This window comes from Cygnus olor, chromosome 10 (assembly GCF_009769625.2).
Source record: "Cygnus olor isolate bCygOlo1 chromosome 10, bCygOlo1.pri.v2, whole genome shotgun sequence".
NCBI lineage: Eukaryota > Metazoa > Chordata > Aves > Anseriformes > Anatidae > Cygnus > Cygnus olor.
Window position 1 is genome coordinate 17,238,864 of NC_049178.1, and position 14,866 is coordinate 17,253,729.

General features: G+C 50.1%; 1 protein-coding gene across 5 annotated transcripts in view; it reads left to right on the forward strand.

Moving 5' to 3' along the window:
- Positions 1 to 5,774: 5,774 nt before the first annotated feature.
- The window catches only part of MITF (melanocyte inducing transcription factor), a 100,256-nt gene continuing 91,164 nt past the window's right edge, over positions 5,775 to 14,866 (forward strand). Inside the window, exon 1 of one of the 5 annotated variants that reach the window (XM_040568484.1) lies at positions 5,775 to 6,001. In XM_040568484.1, the coding sequence (XP_040424418.1) occupies positions 5,898 to 6,001 (104 nt within the window). In that variant the 5' untranslated portion in view covers positions 5,775 to 5,897. Of the gene's footprint in view, positions 6,002 to 13,341; positions 13,678 to 14,866 lie in introns of those variants that run through there. The other 4 variants (XM_040568488.1, XM_040568487.1, XM_040568483.1 and 1 more) reach the window with 4 other exon arrangements.

The following is a 14,866-nucleotide window of genomic DNA, read 5'->3' on the forward strand; positions in this document are numbered from 1 at the left end:
GGAAAAAAAAAAAAAGTGCTTTTCCATTCAAAACTGTTATTGGGCAGTGGGGAAATAAAACGAACACCTTCCCCTAATTGATGACATTATGTGTATTTTGGAAAAAAAAAAAAAAAAAAAAAAAAAGGGCTGTGATTTTGGTCTCACCTTTTATAATAGGATTTTCAGGAACAAATTTAGACCGAAGTGTTGGTGACGTTAAGGTGACAGTTTCTCAGGAGAGCTAAGAATAAGGCGCCTGAGACCAGCATTGCTGGGCCAAGTCCTCTTTTCTCGATGCACTTTGCTCCTCGTTGAGAGCAGCTCCTCACACGTCCCTACAGGTTGTGCTGGTTTAAGTACAACAGGGAAAATTTGGCAGAGGTGCACAGTTCTCTCCTGGTTTTGAAGCAGCCTAGTTGAACCAGTGACAGTACTTAGGGCAAACTTATTTAAACCGGTTAACTCTGTAATCAGTTTAACTGGCACTGGTACAGTACCGAATTACGTGAAATCAGCGCAAGTGAGAGTTTAACCTGGTTTATCTACGGCTGCCGTGGCCTTTGCACCGGTTTAATTAACCGGGTTTGTAATGCTGCGCTAGCCAAATAAGGTTGCCCTCACAAACTTTATTCCTTTGACTTACTGAGTCTTTAGGCTTGTTCTCAGCGTTTGTGGCTGTCGGAGTGACAGCCGTCAGCGTCCAGAGCTGTGGCTGTTCCTCTCCCAGAGAGCCGGCCAAAGCCCAGCAGAGCTCCCGAGGGTGTTTGCGTGCCCTCCTGCAGCGGTCTTCCAGATGAAAGCCCCAAATTATTTCCCGCTGGGCGAAGAACCCTCTGGTGCTCAGGGGGAGTTGATCACATGTACATCGCTGCCAGCCCTCGTCCTCCGTTTTGGATTTGTTTTTCTCAAGGTGGCAGTTCTTAGAGTCACGTTGGCTTAGGAGAACTCAGCTTTCATGTGAAGGAAAGGTCGGCTTCCTCCTGGTCAGCCTGTCACTGCGCAGGGGCAGCGCTGCGCCCCAACGCCAGCTGCTCGCACCTACGAGCATCTGCCCCGAGCAACGAGCTCGGTCTTCAACGTTTACAGCATGAAAGCTGGTCTGCCGAGGAAGAACCAGAGGGAATGTCTTAATCCCCAGCCTAGGACTTTTTATTTTTTCCTAAAGCAGAGTCAGGATGACATTGCTATTGCAGCCTCTGTTTGCGCCACCGCTGCTGTTGCTAACCAGGGTCATGAGATAGCGTCCAGAAAGAGGAACGCGTGAAAATCAAAACAAGGAGATTGTCTAGTTCCCCCTTGAACTCTTCTGTCACCCATCCTTTTAAGTGCAGAAAAATATGGCAGAGATGAAGAAAGAAAGGGCTAGGAATGAGTGAATGATTCATTAAAGTAACAGAATTCATTCAGGAGCCCAGCTGCAGAATTAATCACCTTCAGTTCTGCTGATAAAAACCACCCTGGGACCGACGGTGTTTCAGACTTCGTTCCAAGCTGATGAAATGGTCTTACAAAGTCTATTTTAAAATACGACTTCTGCTTATTTCTCCTGGGGTATTCACATAACGAGGGGGCCCGTTTTCAATCTGAGAACCAGAAACTTTTTTGTAAGAGAAGCAGATGCAAATCTCGCAGGGAATTTTTCAGAGCTGGCCACATCTTGTGTGGGTAGGCTGCAGCGAGCGAGGCTGTCCTGCCCGGGCGTGGGGTGCCCGGCCCGTTGTTCTCTCTCTCAGAATCGTCTCCGGATCCTCTCAAAGCATCTGGCTGCTTCTGGCCGTCTAGCAAACCCTGCATGCAAACTAACCGGGAGGAATTACCGCACTGTGTGCCCCTGCTCTTTTTCACGTATGTCAGAGAGATGCCGGGTGCTTTCTTGTGACAGCCAGGCCCAATCGTAAGAGTTTGAAAAATTTTATATGCACAGCAGTTAAATTTCTGCAGGTTTGGGCCCTTTGCGGAGGTTTTCCATCCTAAATGGGAGCAGGATTTCCCCACCATTACACCAAAGAGCTGCTGGGTGTTTCACAGCGTAAGCTGGGGCCCGATGCGGGCACCTAAACGGAGAGGAGCTTGGTGGGTCTGTTTTCCTGGCAGCGGGGAGTGGGGAGAAGGAAACGGCTTGATTTGAAAGCAGGAAGGATGGAAACTGAATCTTACAAGAGACAAAGCTCAAACTGAATTTAGAGACGGCAGAAACTGTGATTCAGCGTGCTGGGGAGTCGCAGGGAGGTGGAGGGAGCTGAGGTCTGAGCTAGGGGGAATACCCCGGGGTGGGCAAAGAGATGGGATGGGGAGGGAGAAGGGGTGACAGACTGGGGGGTCTGCAGGGAAATGGATGTGCCTGGGTAGAAGCAAAAGGGATGAGGAATGAGGTTGGGTGACAATGAACATGGAAAGAGGCGCTCTGCTAGGTCTGACCTGGACGAGTGAAACAATTTAGATGAGCTACTGGGGAGGGGAGATTTTGATTGGCAATGTCTGCAGCTGGCTGGGCAAAGAGGCGGGAAAGAGATGTTCATTTTACATGACTGTACATAATCTCCCATGGGTGCTGGAAGATCTCACTTAAATGCCAACTTTCTGTACTCAATATGCATAAATAATTTTAAAAAATCTTCTGCCCAGTATGGAGATAAAGAGTGATAACAGCTTTTGTGTCAGCCTGCTGGGGTAAATGGTGTTCTCATCCTGGATTTCACAGCTTATAATACCGAGTATGAATGCAAAGGTCTGGGAACTTTCTTCAAAATTGTCACATGCCTGTTTACTTTCCTGAATAGCAGCATTGACTGCTTCCTTTTTGCTTGAAATGAATGCACAAGTAGTTGCTGTGGCGAAGTTCTTTCAAGCTGGGAGCTCTGCTGGGTCGGGTGGCAATTGCTTTGCCTACTTACAGAGGTGTCGAATAATGTTGCTACTCCTTGGTGTCACCAGAGATCTCAGAACTGTGGTTTGAGTAACATTACTGATGGGAGGACCGTTTTAAATGGCACTTGTAGGCCAGAAGAAGAAAAACACAAATTGCGAGCACTGTAAGTGAAGATACCACGAATGAGGGAGTTGCAAAGAGTCATCTTGGGGAAGAAAGAAAAAAAAAAAAAAGGCAGCTCTGCCCAACATGCTGGCTGCATGTTAAATTCGTCACCCCACAGTATCTTGAAAATCATTGCTAAAATCAGAGGAAACATTGGTTTAGAGTGAGGAACAGCTGTGTCTTCTGATAAGCCGCTCTCCTCAGGAGCTGCCCAAAGTCCTTCAGCCTCCTGAACCTCTCTTCTTTTCGCAAACTTGATGAGATTTCAGGCTCAGAAGGAGAGTTAGCCTAAGAAACCGAATGCATATTTTAAGACACATCGGATGAAAAAGCAGCCAAACGGTGCTGACCCAACAGCACGTGCGAGCATGGCATTGGGGATCTGCGTGGAGCCGGTGCATCCAAAGCAGCTCTCGGCTTTTTGGGGGGCCTCACGGTGCTTTGGGTGGAGAACAAGACACAAGGGTCGTAGGGGCATCGAGACTGCCCATGGTGCTAGGTGGTAGCCTGTGACTCAAGGAAGGGGTTAACGAGACATGAATATTTAATTCCATTTGAAAAAAAAAGAAAAAAAAGGAGGGGAATAATTAAAAAAAAAAAAAGAAATGTGGGCAAATAATGGAGCATTATCTTCAAGATACCGATGCGTTTGTTTGGTTTACTCTGTCTATAATTTATATTAAGTCATTCTTGGAAGCAAGGCCGGTTTCAGGTGACCAGGAAACCAAGCTGTGTTCGCAGGGCTCCCTCCCTCTGGTTGTGGGACTGTCCCGCGCTGAAACCTGCCTGCACCAAGCATGGAGCGCCTTGGACTTGCTCGTAGGTCGTCAGCCTTAGTGGAGTGACAGTGCCACAGAAATCCTATGTGGTAAGAGTCTTAGTAGGGTTATGACCATAATGCACGTGCTGGAATAAAGTTCAAGTTCTGCCACCAATTTGATGATTGACAAATGACCTTTCTACATTTTGTTTTTCACTTTGCTAAAGCGATAATCATTTCCCTAGATCCCTGCTTCCCTAAAGCACTTTGACATCCACGACTGAAAAACACTCAACGTAGCTATGCAGTAATCTATCTCTTTAGAAAGCTGTGCAGAAATCTAAACCTCGTGACAACAGTAGCCGTTTCACCTTCAATTTCACCTAATATGTATTTTGAGTTTAATTTCCTTTATTTTTATGGCAATCTAACTGCAATATTGGCTTAACAGATTCACCTTTAAGCATCATGTTTGTTTTGGGGCATGCTTATGTGTTAATATCCTGCTTAGGCACAGTGAAGTATTGTTCCTTCAGTCTGAAAGACAAACTCTAAAAAAAATTATAAACTCAGCTGACATCTATTATGGAGAGAAGAAAGCCTCGTATGACTCAGCAGGGCAGTGTGAAGGTCCCAATTAGTGAAGTGCAACCAGAAATTGCCCCCATCTGAAGCCCAAATACAAACTTTGCATTGGCACAGAAAAGGGATGAAAGACATAAATACGAGCGTCATGGTCTGAAGGAAAGAAACCCAGCTTCCTCCCTCCTGCGAGCTGTGCACGCCAGCGCTACTGAAGCGGCAATATCTCAAGAGGAGCGTCATTGCCTAGGACAGATATTTGCATACTGGGTCTTTAGAACTAGTGCTATAATTAAAACCGAGCTGAGAGCTCAGAAGCCGTACATTTTGAACAGCAGAAGAGAATGTATCATTTTTACACCTGAGAAATAGACTAAAAGTCATTTCAACCAGATGAGTCCTGCGTGCAGTGTCCCCACTCCTGAAAGCAGCCCATCGCAAACACCACCTAGCTCGCAGAGCCGCAGCCGCTCGGGCTGTAAATGCAGTTTGGCAGCGGGTTTTGTATAAGTTGTTTCTAACTGTTTGTTTGTTGGTTGCCTCTTTTTTTTTTTTTTTCCTTCCCCCAAAGCAGTGTTAGCAAGCCCACTGCTCCGGGGAGCTATCCCAGCCATCTGCCAACGTGGGCTCAAAAGAACATTCTTCAGGGCCTCATCCAAGTCGCAGCTTCTGATTCAGTGAATTGCTCCTGCCGTGAAGGCGCTGCGTGGAGTTTGGCAGCTGCGGAATAAGCCGGGACCTCACGCTACAATTCCTCCTTGGTGTTATTTCACCAAAACTCGCGTTGCCAGAGGCGGGCAGGGGGTCCTGGCTGCCCCTGTGCCGGCAGCCTCGGGGCTGTTGTGGTGGGGTGTGAGCTGTGAGGGGGCGGTGGCGTTGGGGCTGGTGGTGTTGGGGCTGGTGGTGTTGGGGCTGGTGGCATCGGTCAGCAGCGGCCTCGAAAACCCTGGGCCTTCAACTTGTGCTCGTTTAAGGGTGGGCTGCTCGCAGCTTCCCCCTCCGGCAGCCCACCTGGGGGGCGGGGTGCTGCGTTAACACTCCTGCTGCACACGAGTGAAGCCCAGCCGCCTCCTAGATAATTAATTAATTTCATCACGCCTTTCTTAGCAACGGCGATGAGCTTTCTGCTCGTTTCTAAACGCACAAAGTTTGAAGAAAGCCTCTGAGGGCCACAAACCCCCGTGCTGAACCCCCCCCCCCCCCCCACCGCCGGGAGCTGCCGGGCTGCCCCCCCCCCTCCGGGGCTCTCTGCACCCCCCGGCCCGACATCTTGTTCTCTGAGGGGGCGTGACGTCACGGGCGGGCCCGGTCCCGTGACGTCACGCCGTGACCTCACACGGAGCGGGGGGGGGGGGGGGGGGGGGGGAGGACGCTGCCGGTGACAGCGGGGGCGGCCCGGGGGCGGGCTGCGGGGCCCGGGCGGGGCGGGCCGGGGCGGCGCGACTCGGGGCGGCTCGGCACGGAGCGGCTCGGCACGGCGGTCACCTCGCTGCCTGCCTCCCTGCCTTCCCTGCCTCTCCTCTCCCAGCCTCGGCGACGATGCAGGCGGAGTCGGGGATCGTGCCGGACTTCGAGGTGGGCGAGGAGTTCCACGAGGAGCCCAAGACGTACTACGAGCTGAAGAGCCAGCCGCTCAAGAGCAGGTGGGTGAGCCGCCGGGCTCCGGGCTCCTACACCCGGCCCCGGAGGGAGGGAGGGAGGGAGGGAGGGAGGGAGGCTGCCCGCCCGCCGCCGCCGCCGTGGGGCCGCGCTGCCCGCTGCCGTCATGGCAGCCCCGTGCGGCCTGCGGGGCGGGCCCGGCGGCCGCGGCGTTATGTAAAGGGCACGGGCGGCGGGGCCGGGCGGCAGCAGCAGCAGCAGCAGGAGGAGGAGGAGGAAGAAGAGGAAGGCACCGCCGGGACGGGACGAGCCGAGCAGGGTCCCCGCCGCTGCCCCCCGGCAGGTGCCGGCAAGGGGGGTCCCCGGCCCCTCCCCCCCCCCGCCCCCCCCCCCCTCCCCGCTTCTGGCCGCGGGCGAGAGCTGGGATTGGAAACTTCTGGCTCGGCAGCTTCTTCCCAAAGTGCCTTATTTTAACCCGAAAATACACGCTTTATTCTTACCCGTTGCGGCTGTGTTGCATCGATGTTTTTATTTTGTTTTAAAGGGAAATAAATCCGCGTGGGTCGCTCTTTCTTGAGGTACCCGCTTCCCCCCCTGGCACTACGATAGGGATGCGTACGAGGGGAGCCCCCAGCCCCGCTGCCATAGGGAATTACGCTCCGAGAGCCCCCCGCACCTTGAGCCCTGTTAGCGGTGTGTTCCTCCTCCTCCGCCCCTGTGCGCCTTCATTCAAAGCCCTCCGTCCGCAGCCAGCCCTCCATTTCGCCGCCGCTCTCGCAGGCAGCGCGCGCTTGAAGGCGAGCTTCTGGCTGCGGCGTCGGGTTCGTGAGCCCGTCCGTTGTCAGCCTGCCTGCGGGGTCACGGCTGGTAGCTCTGGTACGGCGCTCTTGGTGCGTCTGTGCGTGTAGTTGGAAAATGAATGGGAAGGTAAATATCAAAGGAAACAAGGGTGCTGCAATCAGCCGAGGTTGTGCCGCCTGTCAGAGAGACTTCAAAGTAAATAGATGAATTTTTGATCGTGCTCCAAGCGTTTAAGACCCGTCAAAGGCCTTGTAGTACAGGGTGTTACAAACTCTGTCCCTGTCGCAAGGGCTTGCGAGTGCTGTCTCCCACAGCCTGTCTTCACGGCAGCCCCGCAGTCAGGCCTGCGGTGTCACCAAGAGGCGCCACGTGTGGCGGTGGGAGTAGGGTGGCAGGCGGCTGGGGTGTGCCAGGCTGCCCCTCGGAGCTGCACAACTCCTCTGCCCTCCGAGGCTGTGCAGGGAGGCTGCCGTTACCCAGGCAGAGGGGTAGAAACCAGGCTAACGTGAGGAGGGAGAAGAGTGCGGAGGAGATAGAGTCGTTGGCAGTGGCTCCAGCTGCGATGGAGGCAGGTGGGACAGCCCCAGGGTCGGTGTCCACGTGGTCACTGGTGTGTGGCAGTCGTGCAGGTCGCTGGAACCTCGCACAGCTGTAACACAGCCTGGTTTGTGCAGGTCACAGATTCTAACTGGTGTGCGAGGCTTGTCCCCGTGTATGCATCCCCTCTGTGACCGGCAGGCTGGCTTCTCCTTGAGACGGTGCAGGCAGGGAGCACAGGTACCAGGTCTTTATGTGACCTGAGCTGTTCGTTCATGCAGATGGGTTTCTGTGATTCTGTGTTCCAGCTGCTTCTCATTCGTGTGACTTGATGCTTTGGGACCTGAACGCAGCCCTGCATTGCTTGCTTCTCCTGTGGGGAAGTGAATAGAGGTACTCCATAACGAAGCGCTGGAGTACTTGGCCATCTCCCAAACGTTGTCACCTCCAGCTTCCCTGAATGTCCCCAGTACCTCCTCAGCGGCTGCTCCTGAGGGGCCCTGCGAGAGCCGCCCAGCCACCCTGCTGCTGCCTCAGCCCAGCGCCCGATCGCTTTCCACCTGGGTTGTTGGAGAGGTGAGCGGCTGGGCCCCAGACGGCACTCCTGTCCCTCCACGTGCACCCAGGCTACAAGAAGAGGGCACAGTAAGGGCCTGGCCGTGCTGACGGACAGCACCGACGTCTGTCAGTCACCTCGCTGTGTCACCCCACGGCATCCCCGGGGTCCTCCTGGCCTCGTGGGAGCTGCAGGAGCAAAGGACCCAGGGGCCCGGGGTAGGTCCCTGTAAACCCGTCCCCGGAGCCAGACTGATAGAACGTGGTGATAGCTGGTGGCAGAAGCTGCTCACAAACCTGTTTGCTTCGTGACACGCAGATCGCAATCTGCGGGGACTTCTGCAGGCCCTCAGCGCGGCTCAGGCCCCAAACCAGTCCGACCGATGGCGGTGGCGGTGTCCAGCGTGGCCGTGCTGCTTTCCCTCGCGGATGTAAATCAGGAGTAATTGCCCAGCAGCGGAGCAGCACCAGGTTCCAGCGGCGTAACGGCGGGGCCGCGGCCATGCGAGTCGCTGTCGTGCGGTCTGCTCCGCAGTCTGGCTCTGGGAAAGCGCCTGGGGAGCAGGCAGAGCAGAGGCAAGCGCTGATATTAGGAGAGGAGTCTCAATAGCAATCCGCTGTTTTCCCTGGTGGGAACTGCTGATTTCCTAGCAACATTCAGGGCTTTCTCTGATGGCTTTTAACCGTAAGAAGTGAGAAGCATCTTCAGCTTACTCATAGCGCTGAAGTTGTGAGCAGATAGAAAAAGCCCCCCACGTCAGAAATATGCAAGAGCGCCGGTGGCTCTGACCCCAGACGAAACTTCTTTATTGCCCGGTTTAACAGCCCGGGCTGTCTCTCTTTCAGGTAGAAGTCTCCTATTTTTTTCCTTCCAAATTGCTCGCTTTTGAACATGACATCCAGTTAAATTTTCCTCCTCTTTGGCGTGCCCTCACAGTTACTCCATCCATATTTCATAATTCGACTCTGCAATCCAAAGCCGCAAGGGGTCCACTAATAAAAGCTTTTTGCTGTAAATACTGTACTAAGTTCGGCCAAGCCACAATTGAGTGCTAGAGGCCAAGGGAAAATGTAAGCCCAGCAAAAAGCTTTAATCACAAGGGATGAAGAGAACACACTGGGTGAAGATGCATCATTTCCAACCGTTTCCTAACCCCCTCAGACTAACAAGAACTGGGCTTCTTGTGCGAAGTGCTAGATACGTTTCAGGGTTCTCTGGAATTTGCTGTGGTTGAACATCTTTGAAAACTGAGAAAATGTTTTGGTTGCTCCGGTTTCTCCAGAGTCCCTTTTCACTGTGGGAGGAAACTGGATTATATGCCTAGCTAGTAAGGCAGTGAGATTTTTTTTTTCTCCTTTCCTCACATTCATACTTCGTTCCTCTGCTGCCACGTTTTGAAGCCAATAGCCTTAATTTATAAGCGCACGCTGTTAAATACATACGTGCTTGTGTAACAAACAAGATGTAAGTAAGATTTCTTTTTTTTTTGGTGCAAACAGTGCACAATGAAATGGGTGGAGTTTTATTTTCAAACAATCAGCTGAAGAAAATAATCAGTTATTAGCAGTCGGAAACACAGATGTCGTGTCTGCACAGTCACCAGAACACTGGGCATAAGTTACGTCTGTCATAATCCTAACGTGGATTCTTTAAATCATTCGAATTATTAAAGCTACGTTTTGGGTACCAAACTGGTACCTGGAAGAAAAAGGCTTCGGTCTGCTGCTGCACTCCTCTTGGTTGCTGTAATGTTTACCTTACCCTATTTATTGTACGGTGTGCAGTTACCAGTTATTGACCCAGCTCCTGCCCTGTTCTGTACACTTCCCTCTCAGCGAATACAGAGAAAGGACCCTGAAGGCACAGCGTAACCCCCTGAGATGCTTAGTGTAAAAATAAAAAAATAAAAAAATGGACCAAAGCACGGGGTGATCGGAACTAACCCAGATGTGCAAAAAACCCCTAGATTCACATGCTTTTCTCTGGCTTCTGATCCTGTGCTATATGTACATGTCCTCATAAGTGCCAGACGATAACTGTCAGTTGAAATTTATTGCCTTGCTCTGTGTGAAATCACGTACCTACAGTTAAATTACTATTTGTGCAATTTTTTTATTGCCCTTTTCCACCTTATTTATATTCTGACTGGTTAAAAAGCACCTGAATGATCCAGTTACTGGGGGTATTTTTTGTTGAAAAAATGATTAGGAAATGCTTTGAAGTTGCACGATAGTTCTAGGGGAAGCTTATTCTTTCTGAGCAGTGACGTTGGGGTGTAGGGTTTGTCATTACTACAGCAGTGAGGTTTCCGCAAAGTTCTCCTCATTCCAGGTGCCCAAATCCCTTCTTGTGTAACGATTCGGTATCTGACTTGTGTCAGCGAGCACCTTGTCTCTGTCCGGTTTGGATCCTCTGCAGAGCCTTCCCCTCCTCTCTTAGGGTGCTGCACTGAACAATGAAAACGAGATTTAGTGAAAGCTTCCCTTCTGATGCGCAGTGTTGTGGAGGAAACTAATTTATCCAGAGGCACACATTTTTGAAATGTGTACTTAGCTCTAGAGCCAAACAGGACATCTGCCGTAGTCTGCAGATGATCAGATTTAATTCTGTAAATGAACTTTGCGGTGTGATTAAATTGGAACTTGATTGCATTAGGCTTCTCAACGTCGAGTTTGTGCTTTATTGGAGGTAGTCTTTTCATACTACTGCTATTTATGGATCTCGTTCAAGTGTTTTATATTCTGGTTGGGTTCTGCAATGCAGTTTGTTCAAGCTACTGCTTATATCTGTTCCAGTTGTGCAAGAAGTGGAAAATATCCTTTATTTAGAACAGGTCACATGTGCCTGCATCCAGGAACCGCGTCTCAGCGTGCTTAAAAAAATAAAAGTGGATCTTGGAGGAACGTACTTAAAAAGTTCCTGAAATATTTTTCCGTCTGTGACGAGGAGCATGACACATTTCAAAGTAAAAGGTAACGATATCAGTGTTTACAGTGGTACCTAGGCCAGGACTGGCTGGAGTCGATGCTAAAGGCTGAACTGACAGCAGTGGGAGGAGAGCTGAGCCAAAAGTCTGTCTCTCTGAAATGTCATCGGTAACGTTTTTGTGAGTGAGTCAATAATCCCGTGTCTGTTCTGCACCTCAAACTCACTTCACCAGAAGGAAACCGAGCCGCACATTTTTGTATTTTTTATTTTTGAAAACAGATGTAAGAGGAAAGGCTGTAGTTGAGTGTCTGTTGTATAAACACACCGGTTTTTGTGCAACCCACTGTCTCCATATTTCCTTTGTATCGGGAGCTGGTACCGACCCTTGTAACAGCATTTTTCCTTGTGAAAGGTTCTTGTGACCTTTTCTCTTTGAGAAGCTCACTCCTCTCTTATTTGCAGTAGGCCTTTGCTATTTAGCATGACAACAAAACTAGCCTGCGAAATTCTGTTCTGCGTTTGTTTTGATTTTACCTCTTTGCTTCCCTAGTCTGCTTTTCTCAGGAGAATTTTGTTTAGCTGCCAAGGCAATCGTGCGGTGCGCAGGTAGCTGGAGACTGAGCTGCCTCACCGACTTTGCACCTTTTATCATACGCATTCACCGTCTTTTTATTGGGCTGCAGTAGCTGTGTGTAAGTACACACACCGTACATGAAATAAATCGTGGCTTTCTGGGGAGCAGGAAGCTTCCCTAGCTGACTGAGGCTGAGTTACAGAGAGCAGGTTATAACTCGAATCAATATATATTTTTCTGTAACGATCTCCTTCTAGGTGGCTGAAAGTAAACTGACGCAGGCCTGATGATAGCTGAGGTGCCTCTGTTGCTGTTCATTTTCCTGCTTGTAGTGGAGGTACTTTTCACAAGCTTCTGGACCAGCACTTTTTAGGGTGCTGTGAACCTCGTAGTTGTCATCACAAGATCATTGTGAGCTTATCGTGGGCTGTATATGCTTTTATTTCTCACTTGGTGATGGTCTCAGAGGCCTCTTCCAGGACTGTGGCTGGCTGCACGACTAATTCCTGCTGTACTGTTGGGTTACAGTCTAGAAGAGGATTGGGAAACGAGAGTAAAAGAGACTTTCGGAAGCAGTATTTAATAAAGAAATGTTGCCTTTCACCATGCCCTATGATTAGAAGTTTAACAGGAAGAAATCTGTACAGCTGTTTGAAAACGAGGGTAGAGGAGGAACCTGCTCAGACCTTAACAGTGCTGTCCTCTTTTCTTTGTTCGCTTTCCAGGGTAAGATACTTTAAGACTTAAAAAATGAAGTGGGAGTAATGTTCTGTTTACTTTTCTGCTAAAAATTGAAATTGCATGTCGACTGCTAATTGTCTTCAGAGCACAGTCTGCCATTTCAGTTTTGAGAACAAAATGAGAGTCAAACTTTCATTAAGCTGGTTGGGCTCTTGGCCATTATTGTCTGTCTCTTTCTATTTTAGATTCTAAAAGTTTTTGAAAGGCATTATTGTAATATTTTGCTTTGATAAAATTCACTGTCTTTTCATATAATTTTTGCTGGAACAAAGGAACTGTGATTAAGCAGCCCAGCGCGGCAGGTTTTGCTGTACAGTTAACTACTGCATCGCTATCGCATCATCCCTGAACTTCCTAGCACCAAAGCAGTAACAGGACAGCTACTGCTTTGCATAGCGTTTCACACTTCGTTTCATACTGAGGAAAAACAGCATGGGAAAAGGCACGTGGGTCTGTCTTCGTGATAACATCTGCAGCAGCTGTTGAAAGCTGACGCTGGCTTGGGCATCAAGATGGAGGTGTTGAGCTGAGGGGGCCAAGCAGTGCAGTGCTGCCTGCAGTACCGCAGCCCGCCTGCCAGGGAGGCGTTGGGTGCAGCTGGACGTGCCAGGGGAGTGCCTGCAGTGCGTGGGCACTGATAGTCTTCAGGTGCCTTTTGGAAACGCTCTGTCCTGGTATCCTTGACCAGAATTTCTCCTTGCAACTTGCACAGGCCCTAGACGTTGATGTCGATGGGCTCCACCAGAAAATAAGAAATTCAAAGAGGATGTTCTTCCAGGAGGGTGTAGTATCGCAGGTACAAGTCAAAGAATAGCGAAAATCGATAAGGAAGGCTTTGAATGCAGCTGCTAGCTGGTGCTTTAACCCCTAGCAGTGTGTTGGGATCACTCTCTTTTTCTGGTAGCATTCCTGCTGCAAGGGCTGCCGTAACGTTTGTGTTAGCAGCTTTCTGCTGGACGTGCACGCCGGGGTCTGGCGGTTTATCCCTTGTCCCTCAGTGGTAAGTGGTTCTGTAGAAATCCTGTAGGTTCCCCCCGCCCTGACCTGCTGCTAGCAGCTGCTGTGTGGACTGGACTGGCAGGTTGAAGGGCAAAAATGTGTTGCAGCCATAAATAATTACAGCTTCCAGCGTGAGCCAGCAGAGCTGCTCGCTGTGATGATTGTTACGTGTACTGCTATGTAAAACAGAATACGAGTTTAATGCAGGGTTTGGGCTAGTATTTTAATATTGTAATTAGCAGCCTTTAGCAGTAAACAAGTTGTTTTTTAAATCCGTTCCCATGAAGATTATTCTCCTACAATTTGAGTAGACGTATATCTACAGGCGCATGGAGTTGGTTTTGTGAGTTCTGTGTTACTCGGAGAAAAGAGCGTTCAGAAGAAATGTACGGGTTTTCTTCCTCTTACCCGGACTATAAGAGGTTCAGCTTCAGGCAGCTGGGGGTTGATCCTGCAGTCGCTGTTGCGTGGGAATATTTCAGCTAAGGAAAACAGTTGCATTGGAGACCATGTGGCAATCTCCTGGAAGAACTGGAGTCATCCTTTGTAAATACTTCCCAAAAAAACGTGATTTAGTTCCACAGGTACGTACCGTCTCTATTTGTGCTGCTCTTTTGTCACAAAATGAACCGAGATCTGTCTAAATCTGCCGCTTTCAGTGGCTGCTGTGCATCAGTCGGTTTGTGTGGCTCACGTGGAGTGTGCTGGGAGGTCTGGCCTCCTCAGGCCGTGCTGCGGGACCGGCTGGACGGAGGGAAGAGGAGAGATGGGACAGCGAGCTGCAGGGTTTGTACCTGTGCAAAGGCAGCACAGACGGGCTTCGCTGGTGCGGATGCAAAGATTAGCTGCCTGCTTCGGCCTGTTGTTAGATGAAAGAATTTACTTGGGATAAATTTGGAGAGAAAAGGACTTTACATGGGGAAAATTAGTGTTTTGGGTGTATGGGAAGACGTTAATCAGCTCTGAGATATTTTCGACGCTGGAAGCTTGCCAAGTTTGCTGTGTCTCCAAGCGTTAGGCCGATGAAAGATGCCGTGGTTTTGAAGCCTGCCTGTGATCCCGGGATGCGGGGACACCGTTTCTCCTCTGTGCCCTACGTCACAACACAAACTGCCATACAGAGGGTAGAAACCTGGCAGGGTAGGGATTCGGGGATCAGAGAAACCAGAGGAGCAATGAGAAGTGGGAACCACTGGAATGTTCTGAATGAAGGATGCTGCAGAGAAGGGAGAAAGGAATGATTAACGACCTTTACTAATCTTACTCCCAGCCATCCTGTCCTAACATGTAAACACACACACAGAAAATAGGAATCACTGAGAGACTTTCTGGAGGAGAAAAAGCCAGCTAGAAGACTTGGGATGGAGCTGAATCAACCGTGAGCTGTGGCAGGGTGAGAAGACGGGAGAGGCTGTGGAAGCTGTCAGATGGCATGAGGTGAGGAGGACGGGCACGAGGGGGCTGTAGTCCCGGAGCTTCAGGCTGGGAAGCTGTGGGAGTGCTGAGGACATGAAAGGAATCATTGAAAGGCTTGGGAGAGCCTGGCTAAGCCTGTTGTGTGCACGTTTACTGTTTCTTTCAGAGATTCTTTGAGATTTCTCTCAATAAAGAAGGGGAGTATGTATTATACAACAAGACTTCTTCAGAAAAAGCATTTCCAAAACGTGACCCTGCCTGATAACATGCAGTTGTAAAGCCAAACTAGGAATACAGAGGGTGAAGGGACAAAACAAACCCTTCCTTCTTACGGTTCTTCCGTCACCTTAAATAAAT